Genomic DNA, 27,687 nt, shown 5'->3' with positions numbered 1-27,687 from the left:
GAATATAAAGATTATATTTAAATTTAATACTATTAACTGTAATATTTAACACATTTAAATATAATATAAATAATCCTCACATCAATGGGAGAAACAAACGAAACCTCAAACAATCGTTAAAACAAACCGACAAGTTCCAATTTGAAACACTTGTAATGGAATACACGTTTTGTAATCTGTGGAGAATGGCAAGGCAATGTTTACAAACAGAATCATAGATATAAAGTGTTGGCATTATGCTTACAATATCGAAACGGAAAATGATTCTATGTAACCACTTAGAAGCGTCAATAGAATAAAATAAATTATTAATTATAGTTATATCATCGTTTATAACATGATACTGACCAGAATATCGATATAGATACCGTAATATTAAAAAAAATGGGTATCATAAAGATATTAACAATTTTATTCTGTAAAATTTTCAAATTAAAAAACGATTACATAGAATTTATACAAACTTTTTTTATTTTAATAGTGACTTAATCCTGAAAAGAATGAGTTTTTGTGTTTTTAATTTTTGTTTTCGTTTTTTGACTTGCAACTCGTAAAATAATTAATTAAATATGGATTTGAAACGTAAACGTGGAGACAATTGGACTCGCCAGGAAAAGGTTTGATAAAAATAATGCTTCTATAATATTTTTTGTATTGCAATGACAGTGTTATTTATTGGGTTCTCATGTATTTTAGGAACTATTTATTAACATAATGAGACATTCTTCTAGCATTATAGAAAATAAAAATACTGACACAGATGCCAATAAACAAAAGCTTGCTTGAGTGGCAGAAAATCGAAAGGAAGTAAGTTTCTACATAACCTGCTTTTATATTAAAACAATTCTGTAATAAATGATTTATATATCTACTACTTAGTTAAATACTGTGTTTATTTGATTTATAGATTTAGACAATTGAGTGGTACAAGCAGACAAATTTCCCAACTGAAGGGAGTTTGGAGGAGAATGAAAATGACTGCAAAGAAAAATGTTTCCCAAAATTTAAATCCTTCAGAAGAGGATAGAACGATAATGGAGATATGTTCAAATATGGAGAAGAATGCTAATGATCCAATTTCTGTGAAATATGTAAATAACTCTCATATTTTATGGTTAACAAGTTACCTTTAAATTATATAAATAAGTATATTTTAACTAGTGATTACCCGTGATCTTGTACATGTCACCAGGATGGATAAGTTAAGGATAATGTTGATTGGCCAGGATAAAAATCTGCATCTTTCTTCATCCTAAATATTATATGTGTATCAAGTTTCGTGATGATTGGTTTTTTTTATTATTTATTAACAATAGAATGGTTATTGTTATGTATGGACAGAATACCATAGATAGTTGATAAGTGGTCCCGAGAAAGCACAAAGAGGTACAAACACCCCAAAAAGGACAAATAATCTCAATTTTTATTTTGTAATATTACTAGTGATCTGGCTTTATATGTGAATATGGATAGAAAGATTAATTAGTATTTTATATATATACCTTTAATAGGTAAATTTATTTTACTTTAGACAGTAACTATAATTATTGTGGGGATTTTTAATTTATTAAAAATAATATATAGAGAATGTTACTTTTTTTTTTAATGGATGATAATGGAATGGTAATCCCACCCGCGCTATCGGTATACACCGGCGGGGCACCAGTGAAGGATGACAGGTGAGGAGATGAAGTAGGTCAGTTAGCTCATCGTGACAAATTCAACAAGAATTGTTCACGATGGTTTCCAGGGGAACCACGTGGAGGTTGACCTAATAAGGCATATTGCTAGCAATGGGGCTGTCAAACTCCATTACTAACAATCCCTTTCCCCCCAGAGTATGTTACTTGCTAATAAAGTAGCTTTTTATGGGTAAAAGAATTTTTAAAATTGGTTGAGTGGTTTATGAGTATCTACTATAAACAAAAAAAAAATCATCTTCATAATATTAGCATAGACAGTTCAGTAGATTTTCTGTGAAAGAGTAACAAATATCAGTCAATCATTTATTTGCATAAACATATACATAATATACTTCCATCATCTTCACAAACGTCTCTTATGGTAGTATTAGAGTATATAGAAAGGTCTAGTTAGAATCATATGCTTTTTTTTCCAGGAGCAGCAGTCGGAACAAGAAAGTGTTGACAGTGTTTGTGACGAGTCATTGTCTGATAAAGAGGTGAACTATTTTTTTTTTACATTTTTTCTTCTTACTGGTGGAACTAATTCATGCATTTTCTGCAAGCCAGCTCTATCCCAGGCCGTATTTCTGACCTACCTATGCAACATGACACCTAGTATTTCCTTTATCTTTTCATGTAGTTTTTTTTTATTGGATGAAAATGGAGTGGTAACCCCGCCTGCGCTAACGGTACACGCTTGCGGAGCACCAGTGAAGGGTGGTAGATGAGAATGAAAACAGGCCAGTTAGCCCATCATGATGAATTCATCAGGAATTAACCATGATAGTTTCCAGGGAGAACCGCGAGGAGGTCGACCTGGTTGGGTATATTGCTAGCAATGGGATTCTTAGTCTCCATTACTAACAATCCCTTTTCCCCCCTGTTCATGTAGTTATTCCTTGGTCTTCCCCTTCCTCTTTTGCCTTCTCACTCTTTTGTTTTGTTTTTAATATAATAATATAATTTCTATTTCCTGCATTTATATTTATTATGAATTAAGACATTATTCTCTGCTACAGGATGTGACCGAAGAGGCACTAACAATACCAACAGACAGCGAGGTAACATTCACTTCTCTACATTACAAAATAAAATTATCAATACGTTGGTAACATTAAAAATGTATCCTTAGGTACTCACTGTGGACAATCCACCGAATGTCGTGCCAAGGAATGATAATATCAAAATTTTATTAAATGCACCCAAAATACAGAAACAAAAGTTCTTTGGGAAAAAAGAAAGATTTAGGAGAATAAAGTAAGTATATGTTTTTATTTGTCTTAGTATTAGCTTAGCGGTTCCCCCTGGAAACCATAGTGGTTAATTTTTGTTAAATTGGTCACTATGGGCTAATTGACCTGCCTTCATCCTCACCTATCATCCTTTACTGGTACCCCGCCAGTGTAAACCGTTTTTTTTTATGGGTGCAGATGGAATGGTAACCGCACCTGCGCTATCGGTACCTGAGAATGGAAAGGCAGGTCAGTTAGCCCATCGTGATGAATACACTTGTAATTCGACACGATAGTTTTTCAGGGGGGACCACGGGGAGGTCGCCCTGTTAGGGTATATTATTAGCAATGGGACTAGTAATCCACTTTAATAATAATCCATTCCCTCCCATCCCTAAAGACATAGAGACAATATAGAGTAAATTGGATGGAGTTACAGTTTAAATTAGGAGTTGAATATCCTGTATGTTTTAATATATAAATTTGTTCCAGAACCAGTCACAAGACTTTAAGTGACTCAAATTTACTTATAAAGGAGCAAAGTTTAAAGTTATTACAAGCCGAGTATGACTTGAAACTGAAGTACCAGAGGCGGGAGCTACAATACCAAAAGGAAAAGCACAAGATAGAACTTCAGATATTGATGTTGGAGAAGGAGAAAAAGGAATTGGAAATTGCTGCTTTAAAAAAAATATATTAAGAACAATTTGTTTTTTTTTTTTTTATTTTTTTTTATTCAACTTAGAATGGCAAACAAGCTGATGGCCCACCTGATGGAAAGTGGTAACCGTCGTCTATAGACATGAGCAGAACCATGGACATAACAGAGTATACTGTTTCGCCCATGATACCCTCCATGCGTTGCCATTCCTAAGACTCAGGTGTTATTCCTCTGTACCTTGTAAATTCACATCATATCCCACCCTTCAAACCAAAACACAGCCATGCAAACACAACTGCTTTACGGTTGAAACACGAATAGGACAGAGGTACCCAAGCAATCGACTTTTGTACAAAGTCTCCCTCTGGTAAGCACCCACACAGGGGTTAAAAAAAGAGACAGCAGTTACTAATTATTTATTTATATACTTATAACTAAAAAAGAACGATTAGATATAATTATTTATTTATTTATTTTTTGGAAAACGTACAGCTGAATTACAGTCAATACATAATCAAATTTATATCTATGTTAAGCCATGAATCGTTTTCACATTTGCGTGATGACAATGATCGGTTTTTATATATGCAAAATACATACATACACATACATACATACATTCATACACATATATATATATACATACACATACACATATATACATATACACACACACACATACACATACACACGCATACATACACACATCTATAATAATTAAAAAGTTATAAATTTTGATGAGACATCTTTTAGCTTAATATATAATAACAAAACAAAAGTAATATATATATATTATAATACTAGATGTTACAAATTTGTATTTTATGTGGTTTTACAACAATAAGATGTCGCTGTCTGAAATGGAAACTGGGAATGTTAATGTTCAATGACCTTAACAACGGTTGACATTTCGATCACGTCCGGGTGTTTCAATCACATTGAAATTATAATATTAATTAATTAATGCAATATTAATTAACACTGATTAATATGCAGTATGTTATTATGATTGACTGTACGCAGTGTGCAGTAAGAAGTATTAAAAAACATGTAAGTTTGAAACAGATTCGCATACTGAGGGTTCTGTGCAGATCATGTGAACAGGAGTCTTTTTTTTTATCTCTTTACCCTTTGAGTCTTATAACAAATTGATTCCAGTACAGTTTGGTTACATTCCCCCCCCCCCCCCCCGCACTAATTTTAACACATACTCAATTAAATTTAGTTTTCGTCTCACTAATATTATTGGTATATTAGTCTTATGTATTTATTAGAGATGTCTAATGACAGTTGATATTTGGTGTACTGAGGGTAAAAGATAAATAAATCACTTTGCTTATAATCGCAACTTGGATGTATTCTTTAGTTACCACTTTCCGTCAGGCGGAACATCAACTAGTTCATTATTCTGAGATTCTTAAAAAAAAACTAAAAAGAAGGTCTAACAAATAACGAAACGAACGGATGCATATTTGTTACTTTTTCAAGCAAGAGTTAGGTACTCAGTGGATTTGAATGAAATTTCGTACACCGGTAGAATACATTCTAAGTTAGTATATAGGATATATATTTATTTACGCGGGCGGAGCTGCGCGGTACAGTTAATATTAAATACAGAATAAACGGTGACATCCTTAAATTATGGTTTGCGTCATAATTTATTTACGGTTTGCGTGGCACGCGAACAGCACCCGACCGCGGCGCGCCACAAGCGACCGTAGGCACGGTGTGTATAAGATCTGAAATGGTTTGATGCACCCAGTAATCACGTTGTTCACGTCGATGTTGAAGCCTGTCCAATTTGTACATGCAGACTATCTGGCGCGGACGCGGGCACCGTTTGACGTAAAAGGCACCTTTCCAATTGCTATGCGCGATTTACGCATAGCAACAGGCCAGGATGTTTCGAACTCCAGACCCTAGTATACCTATAGGTATAGTTGCTGCATTTATCTCACTTTCTATAAAGTGTTCTTATTATTTTTAAACGACGAAATGTTTCATAGATATATTAGATTTAAAATATTTAAATTTAGAATGCGAATCGTGTGTCAACTGCCACCACTAAACTACTTTGATATGGGGAAAGGGATTGTTAGTAATGGAGACTGAGAATCCCATTGCTAGCAATATACCCAACCAGGTCGACCTCCTCGCGGTTCCCCCGGAAACTATCATGGTTAATTCCTGATGAATTCATCATGATGGGCTAACTGGCCTGTTTTCATTCTCATCTATCACCCTTCACTGGTGCTCCGCCAGCGTATCTCGTTAGCGCAGGCGGGGTTACCATACTATTTTCACCCATAAAAAAAACTACTTTGATGTTATAAAAGTTATTTTATTAAAATAAAAGTAATGTATTCATTAATGTTGGTAAGTAATGTAACAAGTATACTTGGAATAGCAAACAAGCTGATCTGATCTGATCTGAAGCCCATCTGATGGATAGTGGACAGACACTACGATGGCCTCTCTTGGTTGGGCAAAGGATTATTGGTAATGGGGATTTAATTACTTCCTTGCTAGCAATATACATTTTCAGGTTGACCTTCAAGTGGAAACCATCTTCGTTAATTCTTGTGGAGTTCAACACGATGGGATAATGGACCTGCTTTTATCCTCACCTTTCATCTCTCACTGGCACTGTCAAAGTATACCGATAGCATAGGCGGAGCCATTCATGGGAACCATTTCATTATCACCCATTAAACCTTTCCTGTCATATTCCACCTTTCGAACCGAATCTCTACCGAATAATTTAAAATTTGAAGCTTAATTATTATTATTATTCAGCCGTTAATTGTCCATTGCTCGACATAAACCTTCCCCATAAGGGGAGTTTTGCCAGTAGTTGCAATGTTTGGCAGGCGGGTTGGCAACTGCAGTTAGGTTTTAAGAGGGTTGCTGCTCATCCCTCGCCCTCTCTTAGTCGCCTTTTACGTCACCCACGGGAAGAAAGGGGCGGCCCATTCTATGCCAAGGCATACATGGCAAGCTGCTTGTACTTCCCAGGTAATTATATTCTCAGAATGTTATTACCTGCAAGCAGCACACTTGCGCGATGTTACGTGACAGAGGCCGTGAGATCAGTGTCGGGAATAGAACCCAGCGCCCTGACAGCTGACACGTGCCAACGACTGACCCTGAACCTGTCTACGCAACAGGTGACACTTTCGACTCATTAGACTTTTTATATAATACAGTTACATTAATTATATTTAGTTTTTTCTCTGTGGCGACAGAGTAAGAAGACAGAGAGTGTCATCGCTCATTTCATCTCCAAGAATAAAACACAATAATTATCTGTGCAATTAAAAAGAATCTCGAAATTAATCTCAACAAGTTATTTGGCAGCACGCGAATAGGAAATACTCTTATGGTTGGAGATCTGTGCATTTTTAAAGGTGGAAATGTAACGGTAACCCCGCCTGCGCTATCGGTACATGCTAGCTGGGCATCAGTGAGAGATGACAGATGTGAATGAAGTCAGCTCAGACGGTAAATCGTGACGAATTCATCAGGACGTCCTGTCCAGTTATGTAATAATCAAAATTAGATCACAGTTGCTGAAGATATCGATTAGGTAATGCACAAAAATAAAGGTAAATAAGTAGTTTATGGAAGGGGGAAAGGGATTGTTAGTAATGGAGACTGAGAATCCCATTGCTAGCAATATATCCAACCAGGTCGAATTCCTCGCGGTTCCCCCTGGAAACTATCATGGTTAATTCCTGATGAATTCATCATGATGGGCTAACTGGCCTGTTTTCATTCTCATCTATTACCCTTCACTGGTGCTCTGCCAGCGTATCCCGTTAGCGCAGGCGGGGTTACCATACCATTTTCACCCATAAAAAAAAAGTAGTTTATGGTAGCGATAAAAAGTATGTTTACGATGATAATGTAATATATCTTATAGTTAAAGGCGTTTGTCGATTGACCATTGTGTTACACGTAAAACCCGACTTGGCCACATTTCGTCGATCATATAAGAATTCAAATACTGTGTATATCTTTTCAAACAAACACGTAGATAATTTAAATTGGTAGGCTGGTATGTATGTCTGGTTGTAATCGTTTGAATTGATATTTATTTGTTTACACGATACTTGATTAAGCGGTAGTTTGATATGGCGGCTCGTGCGTACGTTTTTCTGTTGGCCGATCGCCAAGCATTTCAGTTTACTGCCATTACATTAAAACAATTTACGATTGGAAAATATTATTTTTATTACGACCAAAATATTCTTTGTTGTGTAAACGCAACGGCGTGTTGTCGGATTTATTGAATTAACTTGTTAGGATTGTCATGTTTACTATCAATTCAGTTTACCGGTACAGATCAAGGACATAGTCGGATAACGTTTGATTTGTGTTCGCGGCTCCCGAGATCGAATCCTAATCTGAACTTCTGTTAAAGGTTTTCAAGTATTACAAAGATTAGTATTAGAGATTTTTGACATAAACGAGCACCATCCTCACACGAGCAGTGTGAACTTATCAATTTAAAAATAATATTTACATTATTAAATTTATTTTCAAAATTGATAAGTGCTTTTTTATACGTTAAGGCTCCCCTAATGTTGATTGGCGTGACCACATAAAGGATTTAAGAACAAGCGATTTGAAAATACTTGCCATTTTTTTTCTGTATATCATAATGAAATTATAGTATAACATTAATAGTGTAGCGGTTATATTACATCAACATCAGAATTCTAGAATTATTTAGTAGATAATATTAGATAATCATGAGTAAAAAAATACCATGTATCAAAAATACCAGCGCAGTCGCTAGATCTTCTTTTTTTTTATTAATTTTCACACTTATAATATTATATTTTCTGAATTCACAAAAGCCTTGGTGATAACAAGCAATGACTAATGTAATCACATTCCAGTAAATGTATCAATATCGACAAAAATGCTGAAGAGCTGCTGTTGACCAAGTCCCTGTTGGTACAGGTCAAAAACTGTTAAAACATAATAATATAATACTTGTAACAGAAGAGCAATAAACTATAGCCGACAGTAACAAATGATGATGCAGACAGAATTTCAAAAAGCGTTTAAAGATAAATTGCTCGACCGCCGATGAGCTCAGCTCTTTTTGTGTATTAATCTTAGTTATTTTTATATTTCTGTTTTTGATATTCACCTTCCCTTTTTATATCGCCTTTTTGAAGATTTCTATAAGTTTAAAAGAAGTGGGTTCGTATCTTCGTGCGAACTCGAATTTATCGTATTATTATCGCAGTCGACAGAGTGCTTCTTCAGCGCTGATGTGACGTTACGAAATATTTGAAGTGGATCTTCCTCCGTACATCGAGATTTAATATCGTATTAAGTTTAACTAAGATTAATTCGGAACGCACTGCCAAGAGATCACAATCTGACACTTGGCTTACAAAACACGTTCCTAGAACGTTCTGTAGCTTATGACAGGAAAATTCGGATTGGAATATTTAGGGTATTATCGACTTAAATGTGAGCCTGTGTAAATTTTCTTGTCAGCGCTGTAGCTTTTGGATTTAAAGATCTCTGACAATGTATAATGTTTCGGGCCGTACCGCAGTGTCGTGCAGTGTGCGGAGGGGTCCACGTGTAACTTGGCACGCTTCTGGTCGGCGTCGTCTTTCAAGACAGTATTACGGTCGATTGCATCACCGAGACCGCATGTGTGCTAACAGATATCCTCTCAAAACAACGTGTACCAAGATTGGAATATCGCCAGTACTGTTATGTTTCTGGATGTGCCCTCTTGGATAATATTAACGAGCGGAATATATCATTAGATTCTAAGATTTCTCTCCATGTCACATAGTATTCATTTGCGAATGTTTTTTACTACTTGTGTGACGGCAGTGTTTTTTAGTACCAAGAATTCTTAGGTCGCCTTTGTTGTACACTACCCTTTGGAGGATACGATGCAAATGAAAAGCATTTTGACGATATCTATACATGAAGTGTTGAAAATGGATTAAAATTGTTTTGTAATTCTCTGTAATTGACTGAGGTCAAAATAATATTGCTTAACCCTTTTTGGATGATTTTTTTTATTGGTGAAATAAAACAAGATGATATAATTCATGTTCAAAATTAAAGAAGAAATGGTTAAAAAAATAAATTTGATAGCTAAGTTTTTTTCTTCTGCAATGGATATTAAAAATGTATCTAGACACGATTAACTTAAAGTGAATTTGTTCTTTTACGAGTATATAATTTTTGGGCACCCAATGTTATGATGGAAATTTCCTTCTTTATGCAAAGAAATGTTAAGGCATATGACCAATCTGTTTATATAGCATACAGGACTCTACATGTTCAATGCAATAACGTTTTCAGAATGTTGTTACGGTGACCGCGTTTCTGTAGCGTTTACGTTTATTTCCAAATGTTTGATGTCTATAGATGATTTTTATGCTAGAAGATACAAAAGAATAATTTCACTTACACAGACTACATGGTAGCGATTACAAGAAAAATTGTACTAATTTGATATGTTCTACCATCGGAAATAGACATTAACCCACGAAGTCTAGAACAATATACGACAAAAAAATATAGAATCTCGTTGAATGAGCAGAGGTACTACGACAGACTCGAAATTTTAAAGTGTTTTGGAAAAATGTTCCGCTTTAATGGTTCGTAAAAGTATCCATTGAAAGGGTGCTGAGGATAATGTTGATTTCGCCATGTATACTAGGTACGAGTAACATGCGACGTTCAATAGGAGTACGGTGTTCATAGTATTGCGAAATTATGCCGATAATGTGTTTGTCGTAGACATGTTGGCGCGAGCTCGTTGGCAGCATTACGCGTTACGTCTCGCGAGCGGCGGCCGGCGGGCGGTGGGCAGCGGGCAGCGGGCGGGTCATGATGACTGGTGACTGATGATAAGTTCACGGCGACATGTGCCCGCTCTTTTTCTTTCTTAAAGGGACATTGTCGTCGCCAGTTATATCTTTCGTTGTCAAGGCGCAAGCCGAGACCGCTTCGGAGAATTTCTTTTGAACTGCCGAATATTTTTGTCGTGCACCAAAATAAAGTTCCCTTTCGGCGAACGCTCGAATTATCTATGGCCATTAGGAAGGGTTGTCAGTTAAAATTTAAACTGTAATGTTTACCGCCGCTTTTATTGTCCACAACTTTCAGTGGCTCGATTAAATTGTGAATTAATGCCGCAGTTAATTTGGCTTTATTGTTGGATAACGTTATCTAATCTCTTTATCCTAATTTAGAGCTTAGTTATATTCTGCGTGAGACAGTCAACGGAGAGAGAGCATGAAATTAAGGTTGAAATTTGCATAATTGTGCTGTGGAGGCCCCCACCGCCGCTCGGGCCCTGAACCTTCATCCCGCCCTAAGTAACTTCCACAATCCCATTACAAGTGAGAACTAAATTTCGTCCTTCATTAACACCGAAGCCTGATATTCCATTACGTAGCTACTGGCCGAGTATAAAGTCAACAGTTCCGTGAAAAACTTGTTGAAGAATAGACTTGCTCTCAATTTGCGAGGGTTTATTTATAAAGGAAAGTAATTTCGACGCGATATTTGACGTCCGGGAATGGGTGGAGCCTTTTGTACTGTGACGCCCCGCCGCGGGATTACTGACTTGATATTGCAAATTATTTTTTTGTATTCAAAGCTGTGTGCCTTTTTGGTTGATAATATAGAGTGATGGGATGTTTCGGTGATAAATGTAAATAAAGTAAGATGAAGTGTAGGACGTAGATACGTCGTCAAATGGAATGAAGTCTCTGGAAATGTGTGCATGAGACTATTTATGAAAATGGATGAAACAAGCGATGTGAGGATAGAGAAGAGGTCTTTGGCAGTCTCTCTATTTATTCGTAAGCTATCTGGAGTAAAGATATAGATAGATAGATAGATGTTTCGTCGGAAACAATCTAGAGTAGATTAATTTAGCTGCACGTTCGATGTAGTGGGCCGAGGTGTGTGTCCAGTGGGAGGCGTGCAGCGGGCGCCGTGCCAACCGTCTTCATTATTACATTACACTGTTATTTATTTCGAATTGTCTGAAAGTTCCATATTTAATTAGCAAATAAAGGTTTCAGTCAGTTAACCAAATTAAGAGTCAATTAATTATTTTGTAAACAGATTTGTTAAGTTTATATTCTATCTTAATGTATAAAAATATTTAAAAAATATTTTTGTTGGGCGTGAAATAGATCAGGTCAAGGATGGTGTGTCAAACAATTTTTTATTACATTTTAATTAGTGTTCTTAATTAAAATTAAATTGCATTGCATAAGATTTTAGTTTTTTAAATTAAGAGGTTCTACATTTGTTTGTATTGGTTTGGAGTTTTAGATGTTTTCTATGTATGATTTAAGTACATGCATCAGTTGTAGTACTCATAGTACAAAGTTTCCTTAATTTGAAAATAGATGGCGCTGTATTATATATCCAAATATATTTATTATCGTTTTCATCATTATCATGATTAAATATATAAACTGACCATACAAATATATATATATATATATATATATATATAATTTGTAACACCTAGTCAGTAATACTGTGATATTTATGTATACTGATTTATGCGAGTGAAGCCGCAGGAAACACTTAGTTATTAGTACAGTCGGGTCGCAGTTGTGGGTCGGCGGCGTCCGTGGCACTCGTCAGAGGAGCAGAGGACTTGGCACCGAATATTTATATTTATAGTGATTCCGTCAAACGTTCGTGCGATGTGTGACAAGTGACAGCTGACAGTGACAGGTTCACGGCCGCAGTTTAGATTTGAGACGAGAAATAAAGCTATTAGAAAGCCAACACTATAATTACTGAGTTACCGAAATTGTTGCCAAAAAGATTTTTTTTTGGCGAAGGAAAAACTAACTAATAAACTAAAACTTGTCTAAGTGAAGTTCGATTGTAATTTAGTGAACGTAGATCTGACTAACTTTGAGCGTCGCCATGAAATAGTGAAGAACAATAATACACTGTAAATCAATTATATTTTAGATCAACGTGAAATAAAATATATATTTATAAATATTTTATTTTTGATTTATTTTATACCGCGAAAGCGGCAAACAAGCATACAGCCCGTCTGATGGTAAACCACTGTCTCTGTAGCTTTTATCATACCAGTTTATTTGAGATTTTGATTCTTTATTGTACACAAAAGGTTATTGAAATAAAAAAAAAAAAAAAACAAACATAATAGTACACAAAAGCGAGCTTATCTCCAAAAAAGATTTCTTCTTGCAAACCTAATATGAGAAAAACTGACAGTTCATTAGTAGTTACAGTCATACATGTGTACCAATCGACTTAAGTGTTATAGTTAAAAATAAATAAATAAAATGTCCATACAAATAAAAATACTGATAGGTATAAATAAATAAATAAAAATATATATAAATAGATAGATATATATAATTTATGGATATAAAATTAAAATCGTGATAATACTGTTTATATTTATACCGGATTTTTTTTAAAGCAATGACAAGTTTAATTTTTTCTAGTTTCTTTGTTTAAAAGTGGTCACAATATTGTACACCGCTGTATCCGCTGACATTGATGCTCCTTTCCACTTTGGGTGTTGCTGGAAGAAAACTCTATCAGAGTTAAGCTCGCCTTTGTACATTCGATTACCTTGTCATAATTTTATAAATAACTGGTGTGTACAAAGAAGAATTAAATAAAAAAACAAATAACTATAACAAAATCTAGATGTGATTAATACCATATCAATTTTGAAGATGATCCTTCTAGAACTATCTCCATAATTGATTAAATTAGCAAAGATATATACAATAAACTGTCAAATTGTGATCTATTTCATGTTGAAGTCAATTGTAAACTGAAATATGATAAGGGGTGTACAATTAGTACTCGGAAAATGACTGTTAAAAAATGATGGGACATTATATATATATAAACGAATAAATATATAAGCTATTCATATATATTTATTCGTTTATATATGTAATTTTAGTATGTATGTATATCAATAATTAGTAGTACCGCATTCGAGTATTCTGACACTTCCCTACGGTTGACTGGGAGAGAATGCTTTTAGCATTAAGTCCGCCGTGTACACATATTTGTACTAATGAATAAATAAATAAATATGTCATTTTTGAAAAATATCACTCTTATTTGATGACGATGATATAAGTCATTACTGTCGACTACTGAATATAGACCTCCCCCTATTAGGGTGTTTTGACAGTAATTGCCACGCTTGGCAGGCGGGTTGGCAAGCGCAGTTACGCTTTGGTGATGTTTTAAAAGTTTACACTCTTACTTAATATATGAGAATTCCATATCACGATGTTCGTTCACTGATCTTCGATACTGCTGGTCTAATTTTAATGAAGTTTTCTAAATATGTATTGTTTACTCCAACAAGGGGGGCAAGGGATTGTTAGTAATGGGACTAGAGGTGCCATTGCTATCACTATACCTTATCAGGTTGACCTCCTTGGAAAGCTTCTTGATTGTTTTTTTATGAATTCATTACTATGAGCCAACTGACCTGAGGGCCTACCATGAAGTATTTTCCGAAATTTCGGGGACGAACGAAACAGAAATTTGATATTAAAATTACATAATACATGCTGTTTAAAATCATTAAAAATGTTAAAATATCGTTCCTTTGGACTATTAGAATAGGATTTATGATGAACGAAATGTTAAACTCCATTTACTGGGTGGATTTTGATACGAACAAAAACACGAAATTGAGCCCGAAATTTCGGAATTTCATTTCATGGTAGACCACCAGTTTCATCCTGACCTATCATCTCTCACTGTGCCGTGTCAGTGTACATCGTTAGCGTAGGCGGGGTTGCTATTCTATTATCATCCATTAAATAAACCCCAACATAAGAGTCAGGATAGTTTTTTTACGATAAGAATATTTGGACTCGATATGTGGCCGTAGGCACAAAACAACTTATGCCGTGTCAGCTAGTAATCGCATAAAAATAATAAACTAAAAGGCAATAAAAAGATTATGTAGTGGCTACTTACATCGTATACCTACTTAAACATTATGAGCTTTTTCCTCTTGGCGCGAACTCAATTCAATAACGTTTTTTATTTGTTTGAAATACACTCGGAGATTAGATTGAGATTGTCGGATCAATTCTCGCTACTCCCAACACTCCGGTGGCGAAGATTGTTAACAGAGCTAATTAATTAGAAGTGGCACTTATCCTGCGCCGCGTTTTGTTCGAATATGCTTCTCGAATAGTACATCAGTATTGTTTACGAGCGATTATCCAAAGAGGGTGCTTCTGAATCCGTCTCGTTTGTGGCTTTTTAATGCAATTATGTCGCTCGTTCTAAAGGAATATTGATAGTTTCTGGCGTAGATTTTGCTTTGGGATGAGATTTAATTATGTATTTCTGTGTTGGTCCTGTTTTAAATTTATGATGATTGAAGGAAGCCATTTTCCTTTGCAGTGATATTTTACACAAATTTGATATTTTTAATTTAATATATCTACGAAACTAATGATAACACATGAAGAAGGGGGGGGGGGGGAAGGACTGTTGTCATTAGCGTATTTTAGATTAGTTTCCACAGAGGCTAAAATGTCTACGTAGCTTTGTTCGCATTTTTTGATGAGGACCTGACGTTTTTGGGATGGGCATCGTTATCATTTCAGCCATTGACTCTCCATTACTAAATTTCTCCATAAGGGGAGTTTTGTCAATAGTTGCCAAGCTTGGCAGACTGGTTAGCAAGCGCAGTTAGGTTTTTAGAGATGTTTAAGAGAGACGCTGCTGTCCACACCTCTACTATTAAGTTACTTTAGTGGCCTCTTAAGACACCCACGGGAAAGGAAGGGGTGGCCTATTACATGCTGGGACCATACGGTCAACAGCCACAGGGTGCGCATGGAACTCTCTAAATACGTCTACGATTGTTACAAATTTCTACAAATGTATTTTTTTTAATTTAATGCTATAAAATTAAAATAACTAGCTAACTAACTAATTATTAAACTAATTTAGCCAAATCACAAATGTTTTTTTATACCACTACCTCAGTGGTATAAAAAAAACATTTGTGATTTGGGAACAACACACCTTGTTCTTTCTGACTTACGTGACCATCACAATTTTTTTTTTATTCAACTTAGAATGGCAAACAAGCTGACGGCCCACCTGAAGGAAAGTGGTAACCGTCGCCTATAGACATGAGCAGTACTACGGACATAACAGAGTATACTGTTTCGCCCATGATACCCCACATGCGTTGCCATTCCTGAGGACTCAGGTGTTATTCCTCTGTACCCTGTAAATTCACGCCACAAGCATTCTGCCATTACGTAGATCTTATTATCTATTTACATTTAGTTCGCAGCTTTTTCATCATTTACAATGCTTTTGTAATAATTGATTCATTTCGCAACTAGGAAATTTGTTAAGTCTAAGGAAAATATACTTTTATTATATGTAGTTTACCACCCACGAGGTCCATTATTATGAGCTACACAATTTATATTGCAAATTTCTGCTTGCAAGTGGTGTCTTTATTTATTATAATCATTATTGTTGGGCAATTTGCAAATGCAAAATGTTAATAGAAATATTTGCTATCTATTCAAATCAGCACCGTTCTCCTTGTAGTTCTGTTTACTATTTAAATGAGAACTAGTTGTGTCCCTTGGTTTATCTCGCGGTTGAATCGTGATATCAAGTAGCCTATAATCTTCCATAATAAATGAGCTATCGAAAGCGTAAATAATTTATCAGATACATCTGGTAGTTCCAGAGATTGATGCGTTCGAATAAACAAACTCTTCCGCTGTTTTGTATTAGCTTACATATTAGTATGGATATACATACATTAGTGTTTTATTAGTAAAGTATTTTTTTTTAATGTGTGATAATGGAATGGTGTCGGGGGAAAGGGATTGTTAGTAATGGAGACAGAATCCCATTGCTAGCAATATACCCAACTAGGTCGACCTCCACGCGGTTCCCCTGGAAACTATCATGGTTAATTCCTGATGAATTCATCATGATGGGCTAACTGGCCTGTTTTCATTCTCATCTATCACCCTTCACTGGTGCTCCGCCAGCGTATCCCGTTAGCGCAGGCGGGGTTACCATTCCATTTTCACCCATCAAAAAAAATGGAATGGTGTCCTCACGCTATTGGTATACATCGGCAGGGCACTAGTGAAGCATGATAGGTGAGGATGAAGCTGGTCAGTTGGCCCGTCGTGTCGAATTCAACAAGAATTGTTCACGATGGTTTCCAGGGGGAACCACGTGGAAAAAGAAGGGGTGGCCATTCCATGCCGGGAATATACGGCAGTGTATTTTTTTTATTTATATTATTAAATCTAAGTTTTTAAATCCACAATTTTCTTCTCTTACCTGAGGTGAGCTTAATAAAAAAAAAGAATAAGACATTCTTGCTCCTATATGTACATCTACTAATGTTTTTAATGTTCATAAATATGCCAAACTGCTAAAAGTGCCACGAGCGTCATAGCGCTCGTGAAATCGGTCGCTGTTTAGCTCGCTGTAAAAAAAATATTAAAATAGATAATTTTTGGAGTAGATACAGTTTGTTTTAGAGACAAGGGTAAATGACATCAACACGACAAAGATTTCTTTGCATTTTTAAGCAGATATGAGTAAAAATCAATGGCACTGATCAACTAGGTATCGTGAGTCTAATATCTGTTACCGATGGTGTCGTATGAAACAATAAAATACATTAGAAATAATAGGATCTTTTTAATTCTCTCTACGGGGAGGTCATCAAAATACAGGAAACCTTAATAGCGACTTTTACATTGTCAACAACGCCATCTAGTATTTGTTTTCCAACAAAATTTTCGATATAAAAAATAAATTTCTTAAACAGGCACTAAAAGGGTTAAAACCCGCGACTTCGAATAATAAAGTATTTACTACAATAAGAACTAACACGTGTAGTAGTTATTTCTTTACATAAATTAGAGATGTATTACATAAAGGGAACTGACGGAAATTATTTCATTATGGGTTTATTATTTGTATAATTAACTTGTCTATGACCATTGCTACGGGCCAGGCGCGGCGATTGCGCACGCGCCTGTCACTTGTCCGGTGTCACGCCACTGTCAGACGCTGGCCAACTGCCGCCGACACTGCTACATTCTATCATTTGTCCTGACAACTATTTATCATTTAATGCAAATAAAAGTACGTCTTAATGCCACTGTAATAAGTTATTAAACATGTTTTAGATTTACTAATCGTGTAGAAATAGTAATTCTGCAGCAGGGTTGCCAGATTATTTTTCATTATTTAACATAAGTACATTTAAGTGAGGACCGGGCAGTACGAGGCCGGTCCAGAATTGTCTGATGCCCTCCCCAGGAGTAGAACTATGCACAAAACAAAAATGTGTACAAAGACATTTCGTCATAGTCGTAGAATACTGACGGATCTGACAAATATTACGTATACAGATCCGTCAGTATTCTACGACTATGACGATTTCTCTATATACATGTCTTTTTTAAGAGATAAGGCTCCCCTGGATAATTAACTTAAATATGCCAATATTTATTAAGTAGGTCAAGGTTATACATACATACATACATATCTGTCACGCCTGTCTCCCATTAGGGTAGGCAGAAACAATGGAACGCCAAATGCTTCGATTCAAACAAACCTCTTTCGCTTCTTCCACATTCATCAATCTTGTCATACACGCTCGTCGGTTACGGGTACTTTTAATTTGGCCCTTCTTCAGCACGTCGCCTATTTGGTCGACATACGTCCGTCTAGGGCGGCCCCTACCGACATCTCCATTCATTCTTGCTCGATAAATCTCTTTCGTAATTCTTCTTTCATCCAAGGTTATATCCGAATAAAACCTTGATCTACTTAATAAATATGTATGGATGTGCCTATCTGAATATTATAGAAATAGTTCTAAACTCAGCTTTCCATTTAGTAAACTATCAGCTTGTTTGCATTCATTTCAATTATTTTTTAAATTATTCGTCTTATCCAAAATTACAGCGTGTTTATACTTGATTTAATCATTTTATATTTGAACGCAAAATAAAGAAGAAATATGTGCCATTTTAATTTGCAATTTCTTCCTTTCAATCACTCCTCTTTGTGTTTCTGGCATAATGTATGTGTTAAGATGAAATATTACGGCGTTTTACAGTAACACTTGGCAGCCAAGACGGCTTTGGTAATTCGCGGGAGACAGCTGTCGATTCATTCAGACACATTTCATTTGGTACGCGTACTTTTTCAATTGCATCCACCGTTTAGTTAACGACAGCTGTTCAAAACATTGATTGCGCTTCCATAATCTGTAATATCTGTTATGTAGAAGTTCCCCGGAATAATTAATAGAAAATAATTATATTAAACTTTTTTAATCAGTTATAAATCGTTATAAAACCTTGTTAATTACACCTAGATTATGAAATCATTATCGTTAATGAAGATTGTCATACCAAAGAGACTATAACATTAAGTATTTTTCCAAAACTAATGTTCAACGAAAAATAAAACATTGATGATTTTACTGAAATGTTTACTCTACTGGAATATGCTAATTCTGTTATTATATTTCACCCTGTATATTTTCTTTAGAAACCAAAGCAAAAAAAAATGATCCAATTGTTTGCAAAAAGAATGAATAAAACCGGTTTAAAATTGGTGAAACCGTCTAACAAAATGCAAGTAAATTGTGAAGCTCCTTATGAATTTACCATTTTTTTTTGATGGATGAAAATGGTATGGTAGCCCCGCCTGCGCTGACGGGAGCACCAGTGAAGGGTGATAGATGAGTTTGAAAACAGGCCAGTTAGCCCATCATGATGAATTCATCAGGACTTAACCATGATAGTTTCCAGGGAGAACCGCGAGGAGGTCGACCTGGTTGGATATATTGCTAGCAATAGGATTCTCAGTCTCCATTACTAACAATCCATTTTCCCCCATGAATTTACTATTAGTTACTTCGCCGGAAAGGTGATCATTCGTAATACTTTTCCATTCTGGTTTTCTTCAATAAATAACTACATTGTACTCATAGTAACTTTACTTAAATATAACTACCCAATAAATATTAATAAAAGTATATTAAAAATAGACCGTGATATAATTAGGATGATCCTGTACTTACAAAAACTGTAGTTTATACTATCCGACGACTCTATTTTGTAAACGATAAAGACTATAATTGCTAAATCATAATGTAAAGTGTAATTTGTAGGGGGCACGAACAACAGTGAACCTTATGGTTCAGCATTAAAAGTTATTTTAGTTTAATCTGTTTGTGTAGATAGTCAATACGCCTATCATGCGCAGTGGCGGTCGACGTATCGAGCGACTGGTTTAGTGGACGATCAGGCCAGGGGAATAGTTACAAGTTGACACTTGACAGTTGGGTTTGATAGCGACTAGTCGACATTGTTGTCGGTGTGCTAGTGAGATTGGTCGATTGATCGGTGGACATGTAGGGATTGCAATCTGGACGCGGGTCGAGCCAGCCCTTAGCAACAAACAGCTGATGCGTCTTTTTTTGTTTGTCCCCATTTATTGATTATTCTATAGTTAAGTGCACACGGAGCGTGCCCCTCTGTGTATTATTATTTACATGCAGATTTTTGCAATAGAATAGGGAGAAATTTTAGAATACTTTTCTAATTGCACACACAGAGAATGGGGAGCGCTCTGAAATATCTCGGACGTAGTGTTTATGTCATGTGTAGGTGATGAATATTATTTTCCATGAGATAGGCAGCGAAAAATGGTATTTTCAGAAGCATTAAAAATATTCAAGAAGAGACATTGGAAAAAAATCCAAAATACCATACGATCTTTAAAATCACAAGTTTAATTCGATATTACAAAGAAATAATTACTTTATGCACCCGTATAAACTATTTTTAGTAGAATTTCATCAGAGCTTTCTTATAATTAAGCTTCAAAAGTTTATGCCAGTAGACACAATTAGTAGAATTGTAAGTTTAGGATATGGTAGCTTAGAACTGATCCCTTAGTCAAGATGAAACGGGGAAAGCATTTAGTAGCTTGTAATTGCAAGAAGCGTAAATCAAACCAATTCTCTTTATACATACAGGCTTTTTACAATGGGTCATCTCTATAGTCGGAAAGTAATTTCGTCAAAGAACTATTAAGAAACTTGTTTGTTACTGTTTTAAAAATAGAACTCAAATTAAGACTTGGGCGTCGAGACCAAATAAGTTCGGTAAAGTTAATCAAAACAACAAGCCATTGGTGAAACGAAATCGAATCGAAATAATATTGGCTTCTAAATTAGATAGCTACTATGCATTATAATGCTAAAGTCTTCTTTGTATTATAAATACGAAAGTTTATAAGGAACGATATATAAATGTTTTGTACTCTTTCAAAAATTACCAAACGGATTTGAATGAAATTTAGATATGATTCATTCTCATTTAGCTATAAATATACCCTATCAGGTCGACCTTCACGCGGTCCCTCTGGAAACTATGGTGACTAATTTATCGTTAGTTTCGTCATGATGGGCCAACTGATCTGCCTTTTCATGCTCACCTATCATTCCTCACTAGTGCGCCGGCAGTGTATACCGATAGTGCAGACGGGGTTTACCTTTTTATTATCATCCAGGAAACTTAGCTCATAGGGTACGTTATGTACTGATTGTTATATTATATACTAGCGGCCCGTCGTCGGCGTCGTCATCTTTAACATTTCCCTTCACTGCTCTGCTCCTATTGATCGTAGCGTGATGAAAAGTATAATATAAACTATCCAGGAGTATGAAGAATAATTGTACCAAGTTTCGTTAAAATCCGTCAAGTAGTTTTTGTTTCTATAACGAACATACAGACAGACAGACAAAAATTTTACTGATGCATTTTTGGCATCAGTATCGATCACTAATCACCCCCTGATAGTTATCGTGGAAATATATTTCATGTACAGAATTGACCTCTCTACAGATTTATTATAAGTATAGATTGACACGCGGGCGAAGCCGCGGGATACAATGCTAGTAAGGGATATATATATTTAATATCTTATAAAACACACATTACAACTTCGCAATAAAATAAAATGTAAAAACTGGAAATGTTATTTCTTTCTCTGACAAGTCAATCGACTTGTCCGTTGACAAGTTGATCTACTTGTTGGGAAAAATTTTTTGCCTTTTATTATTTTTAGTAATCAAATATTATATACATGGTATTGGGCAGTGAAATATGAAATCAAAGGCTGCCATACAACAATGAATGATTGTAATTAATAATAGTACGCCCTGGCTTTGTCCATTATCGTAACATAATTTTGAATGACCTTCCTTACGACGTGACCTATCAAATGCACAAAGAATTTTCAAATTAGATTGATATTTCCTGAGATTTGTGTGTTCAAACAAACAAACTCTTCCGCCGTATTACATTAGTACAGACGTAAATGTTATGTCTATTATTGAGTCAATTAAATCTGTTTATTTTAATTGAACATCAAAAGGAGTTTTATTAATATTCTGTTTTTGGGGAACTGATCTATTTATTATATTTAAGATTGTATCCCACAAAAAAAACTGACCTCAGTTATGATAAAAACAATTATTTTAATTCATATCTTAATTATTGAACCAATTTTGATAGAATTTTGATGAGACTATCTCATCTTATTTTTCGCAAACGGGGTCAGCTAAGCCGATGCACGTCGATCCATATGGAAATGATGAGACTAACTTGTAAATACATATATTGTTTTAGATAAAAAAAGATTTTTTTCCAAATTTAACTAGTTTGGAAAAATTAAATGGACCGACGAAGTTATGAGTCACAAAAAAAAAGATACAAAAAATACGATCGGATTGAGAACTATCTTCCTTTTGAAGTCATTTAAAAATCTGAATTTACTCAAACCAATGAAGGCTGAAAATATAAGCGAAATATAAAAGATCACAAAGCGTGTGTCAAAGTCTCCATTATTTATATTGAAATCCGTTGATGGCGCATGGTAATCTACAATTTGTAACTCCATTATTCATTACAAATACTGAAATATATGACGTTAACTTTTAATCCCCGAGCTTTCGTCATAAGCGCACCCTACTCCCTATAAAATACACATCCGATCCGTTGCATAATCCCCCCATGAAAAGTTCTCTACTTTATTCCAACGCAATAAATATTAGATTTGCTTGTCTGTCATTACACAGGGAGAAATGTTTAAAGGCACGCTAGTTAGGTATATTCGTGTAAAGGGAATTAGATAATTCCTGACTGACAAGCGGTTGGTAGATGTAAGAAGTAATTTCGGGTCCGCACTTTATAGTGTGGCATTATTGCCGCTCCCGGTATGTTCTCGGTCTGCTCTCGTTATATTAACTGTTCACTGTCCACTCTTGAACATAGGCCTCTTCAATAAGGGTTTTGACAGTAGTTGCTACATTTAGCAAGCGCGTTGGCAACCGCAGTTGGTGATTTTTTTTACGAAACGTAAGTGGCTACCGCCGCTCATGATCACCCACAACACCAGCGGCATTGCAGGTGTGCTGCCGGCCTTTTAAAAAGGAATATGCTCTTTTCTTGAAGGTTATGTTGTGATGTTTTAAAAAGGACTCTATTACCTAATTGTTGACCATTAAGTTCCTTTAATCGCCTTTTTCGGACTCCTTCCTGAACCATGGAAAAGGAAGGAGTGGTCCATTCTATGCCGGGACCATACGGCAAATAGTCCGCTCTCGGTCTGATATAATTAAGATTGTGTTTATAAAAACCGTTTTCAATTGTGGCAAATCCAGTAATTTAGATTTTTTATTCTATACAACTTAGAATGGCAAACAAGCTGATTTCAACTGATGGAAAGTGGTAACTGTCGTCTATAGACACGAGCAGTACCATGAACATAACAGAGTACACTGTTTCGCCCATGATACCCCCCATGCGTTGTCAGTCCTGAGGACTCAGGTGTTATTCCTCTGTACCCTGTAAATTCACTGCCACATCCCACCCTACAAATCCAAACACAGCCATGCAAACACGACTGCTTCACGATGAAACTCGAATGGAACAGAGGTGCAAAGTTTTGTACAAAGTCTTCCTCTGGTAAATGTAGGATACTTTATATGATTCACGCAGGCGAAGTCGCAGGATACAGCGTGTCAAGAATATGATTATTATTTTATTATTTAGATTAATTTAGGTACATGTAAATTCATAATTTGCTGAGTTGTTCTCGTCTAAGCTGCGAATGTTCAAACAAATTGAATGGGGATCGATCTCCCATTCAATGTGTTATCAAAAGGCACCAAGTCTAATTCTCCGCAATAACTGATATAACATTTGCATAAAAACGAAAGCGAATCAATGAAACTGCGGCGGGTGCGTCGCGTGTGGGGAGAGCACGGCGACCACACTACTGGCGAGCGCAGGATTATTCTGAATATTTTTTTTAATGGATGAAAATGGAATGGTAACCCCGCCTGCGCTAACGGGATACGTCGGCGGAGCACCAGTGAAGGGTGATCGATGAGAATGAAAACAGGCCAGTTAGCCCATCATGATGAATTCATTAGGAATTAACCATGATAACTTCCAGGGGGAACAGTGAGGAGGTCGACCTGGTTGGGTATATTGCTAGCAATGGGATTCTCAGTCTCCATCACTAACAATCCCTTTCCCCCCGATAATCCTGAAATTTTACGTGGTGTTTTATAATTTTTGCAATGTTTTAGAAATTCGAAATGAAGGTTTATTTTACTGACACGAGATTCACCTAATTTTACTTTTATTTGGCTGTGAATATAAATGTATTTATTTATTTGCGTAGTGAAAGGACTAATGCTTACCTAATGGTTATTTAATGCTTGATTACAATTTCTACAAGTTAACCATTTTTTTTTCTTAATCCAATTCTATTAATTGTGACAATTTTTTTTTAAAGAATATGTACTTAAGCAAATCTTGTTGGATAAAACATACTGAGTTATGGAACTTGATATTTCAGAAATTACCAATTTTAAAATCTCATAATGGACCTGTATAGGGGGGAAAGGGATTGTTAGTAATGGAGACTGAGAATCCCATTGCTAGCAATATACCCAACCAGGTCGACCTCCTCGCGGTTCTTCCTGGAAACTATCATGATTAATTCCTAATGAATTCATCATGATGGGCTAACTGGCCTGTTTCCATTCTCATCTATCACCCTTCACTGGTGCTCCGCCAGCGGATACCGTTAGCGCAGGCGGGGTTGCCATACCATTTTCACCCATAAAAAAAAAATATGGACCTATATATACTCGTAAAACACGATGTTTTTACATTGCTTATAGCATTAAGTGTACTTGTAAAATTTATATATTTTTTTAATATGATCAAATCGCGTTTGACTGCGTTCTCTTTCTCTTGATGACATCTCGCTTTGAAACTGTCCACTTGTCACCCACATACACATGATCACTATTCTGCTATTCTGCAAAGCTGTGATAGATCAATCAGGATATTTGCCTTTATTATTCCTAATCATCGTTATTATCGTCATTATATTTGCTGCTAAATATAAGCCTCCCATTATTGGGGGGTTTGGCAATAGTTGCCACACTTGGCAGGCTTTAAGTGGGACTGCTGCCCATACCTCGATCGTTCACTTAGTCCCCTCTTACGACACCTATGGTAAAGGAAAGGGTGACCCATTGTATGCCGGGATATACATGGCGTATTATTCCAAATAGCACTTCACAATTATTGTCAATGTCACCTTCCAAATGTCCCGGATATTACGCGGCTAGATGTGGTGCCTGTAGGAGTGGCGCGTGGCTCCCTCGCTGTATCGATCCGCGCCGACCTTGGCACTGGGCGAGGACGGCTATTTATATCGCACTGCTATGTACTGCCGGCTGCCGCGGTGGGCTGGGCGCAGCTGATGCGAGGGTGCGGCCTGCACATTATGTCACTATATGAGTTTCCTTTATAGAGATGATGGCAGGGTGTTTTTAAGGGATGAAAATGAAATAGCCCTACCTACGCTTTTCGTATGTACTGATGTGGCCTTGAGGAATGATAGGTGAGGATAAAGCCAGATCAGTTGGAATATTTTTGAGGAATTCACCGGGGATTAACCACGGTGGTTTCCAGGGGAGACTGCGTGCAGACCAAGCAGGCATTACTTGTATTATTGATAGCAATAACCCCCCCGCCCTCCTACCCTCCTACAATACTCACAATCCCTTTCTTCCTACTTTATTCGTGAATTACGAGTGAATTATGATTATATAGGGATAAAACAAGGTCAGACGGTCCGATGTGAAGAATTCGCCAAGAATTTACTACGGTAATTTCCTGGGCGACTGTGTTCTGTCTTCTTTCCTCGTGTACCTTTTACTAACAGTGCTATTACTACATTATCATCTCTGTAACGCAAGATTGGTTTGCGGAAATCACATTTTAAGTTACATTCGGTCGGGTTAACTGACCTGAACGAGGAAACGGAAAAAATAGTGAGTATTTTGAACGCGTAACAGTACTCGGGGCAGAGTAATTGGTGTTTGCGTCTGTTTTCTATTACTGTAGAGAAATTTGTTCAGTTCACTCCACTATTTTGGATGTTCGGAGTATAATTGCAATTATTATACTCCGAACCGATATACCGAATAGTATTACCCTCGAGTTGGTAATAATTTCAGTATACGTTTAAAGTTTAGGTTTATAGTAAAAGAAGTTATAAAAGAATATGTTGAGATTGTCAAACAATTGACTGTCATTTTTCTGAAGACCTGCAGATGTTTTTAAATTCTCTCAATGCGATTATCAATTAAGTAGATGGAAGCTTCGAAATTGTTTGAATTTGGTTACGATACGGCTTTTAATATCCAATTGGTAATATAATATTAATAAGTTTTATCATAATGGATTTCAAATTCGAAAAAAATAAGGCGATTATAACTTAAGACATTGCTAAAGAAGCAGCGACTTCAATCGAACAAAATTAGCATGGAAGCAATACGGAAGTGAATACTGTTGATTGTAAAATAAATTATCAAAGTCGATTCAGATTTAGCAAAGATATTATGAAAATACACGGAAAATACAAACGAATTAAGAAACTCATTATTTTTGAAGTTGTTTAAAAATTAAAATAAAAGTGATAAGTTAGGTTTAGATAACTTTTTTTTATGCAACTTAGATTTGCAAACAAGCTGACGGCCCACCTGATGGAAAGTGGTAACTGTCGCCTATAGACATGAGCAGTACCATGGACATAACAGAGTGTACTGTTTCATCCATGATACCCCATGCGTTGCCATTCCTGAGGACTTAGGTATTATTCCTCTATACCCTGTAAATTCGCTGCCATACCCCACCCTTTAAACCTAAACACAACTATGCAAACACATCTGCTTCCTGGTAGAAACACGAATGGGATAGAGTTACCCAAGCAAACGACTTTTGTACAAAGTCTTCTTAGATATTATTAAAATTATTCTGTTTGGTATGCTTGTCTACTTGTTCTTGTGAATATAAAGAGAGACGCTAATCAGAGTTGACGCATTATTGTGCAAAAGGAATGAGATTGAAGATGTCACCACCGCCCCCACTCCTTCAGCTTACTTATACGGCTAAAAAGACTGATCGCCGCTAAGTCCAGTTTCAAAATTAATTTCCAAAAATTCTTAATTGAGAGGCAAAAGTTGGACATTCCAGCAAGTGACCTCTATGTTCCATTTGTCTGCTAGATAACCTGTCATATCTGTCTGTTTACTGTATGTCTGTCTATTTACTGTATGGATAATCTGGTAGTATTGTTTTATTGTTACCCTATTCCCTTTGGCCGCAACAGAATATCAGTGCTTTGCTCTTTTGAGGGCGAAGCAATAAACTGAGTTGTGGCCATTTTGTATTGCTATGGCACACGCACAAACGAAAAATTGTATTAAGCTTTATGTATTTTTTTATCATTTATGTTATCTCGCTTTTTTTTGTATATGTATGTTGTAATTTGTGTGCTGTAAGTAATGCAAATAATCTATCTATCTAAAATACATTATTCTACTGTTGTTAAAGTCCACAATAGCGACAATATTTTCCAAATGTCAGAGGAAAAC

The 27,687-nt window shown here is 35.9% G+C and overlaps 1 protein-coding gene across 1 annotated transcript; it reads left to right on the top strand.

Moving 5' to 3' along the window:
• The first annotated feature begins 437 nt into the window (after nucleotides 1-437).
• LOC113513454 (uncharacterized) lies at nucleotides 438-3,625 on the top strand. Its single transcript, XM_026897448.3, is given in 8 exon segments — nucleotides 438-617; nucleotides 697-777; nucleotides 779-807; nucleotides 908-1,091; nucleotides 2,120-2,182; nucleotides 2,705-2,746; nucleotides 2,818-2,942; nucleotides 3,410-3,625. Coding segments are annotated over 8 exon segments (780 nt in total). The 5' UTR covers nucleotides 438-569; the 3' UTR covers nucleotides 3,618-3,625.
• The last annotated feature ends 24,062 nt before the right edge of the window (nucleotides 3,626-27,687 follow it).

Source organism: Galleria mellonella, unplaced genomic scaffold, assembly GCF_026898425.1.
Source record: "Galleria mellonella isolate WM207_F2 unplaced genomic scaffold, CSIRO_AGI_GalMel_v1 utg266, whole genome shotgun sequence".
NCBI classification, from domain to species: domain Eukaryota; kingdom Metazoa; phylum Arthropoda; class Insecta; order Lepidoptera; family Pyralidae; genus Galleria; species Galleria mellonella.
Note: the sequence above shows the minus strand (reverse complement) of the source record. Positions and strands in the feature narration are given on the sequence as shown.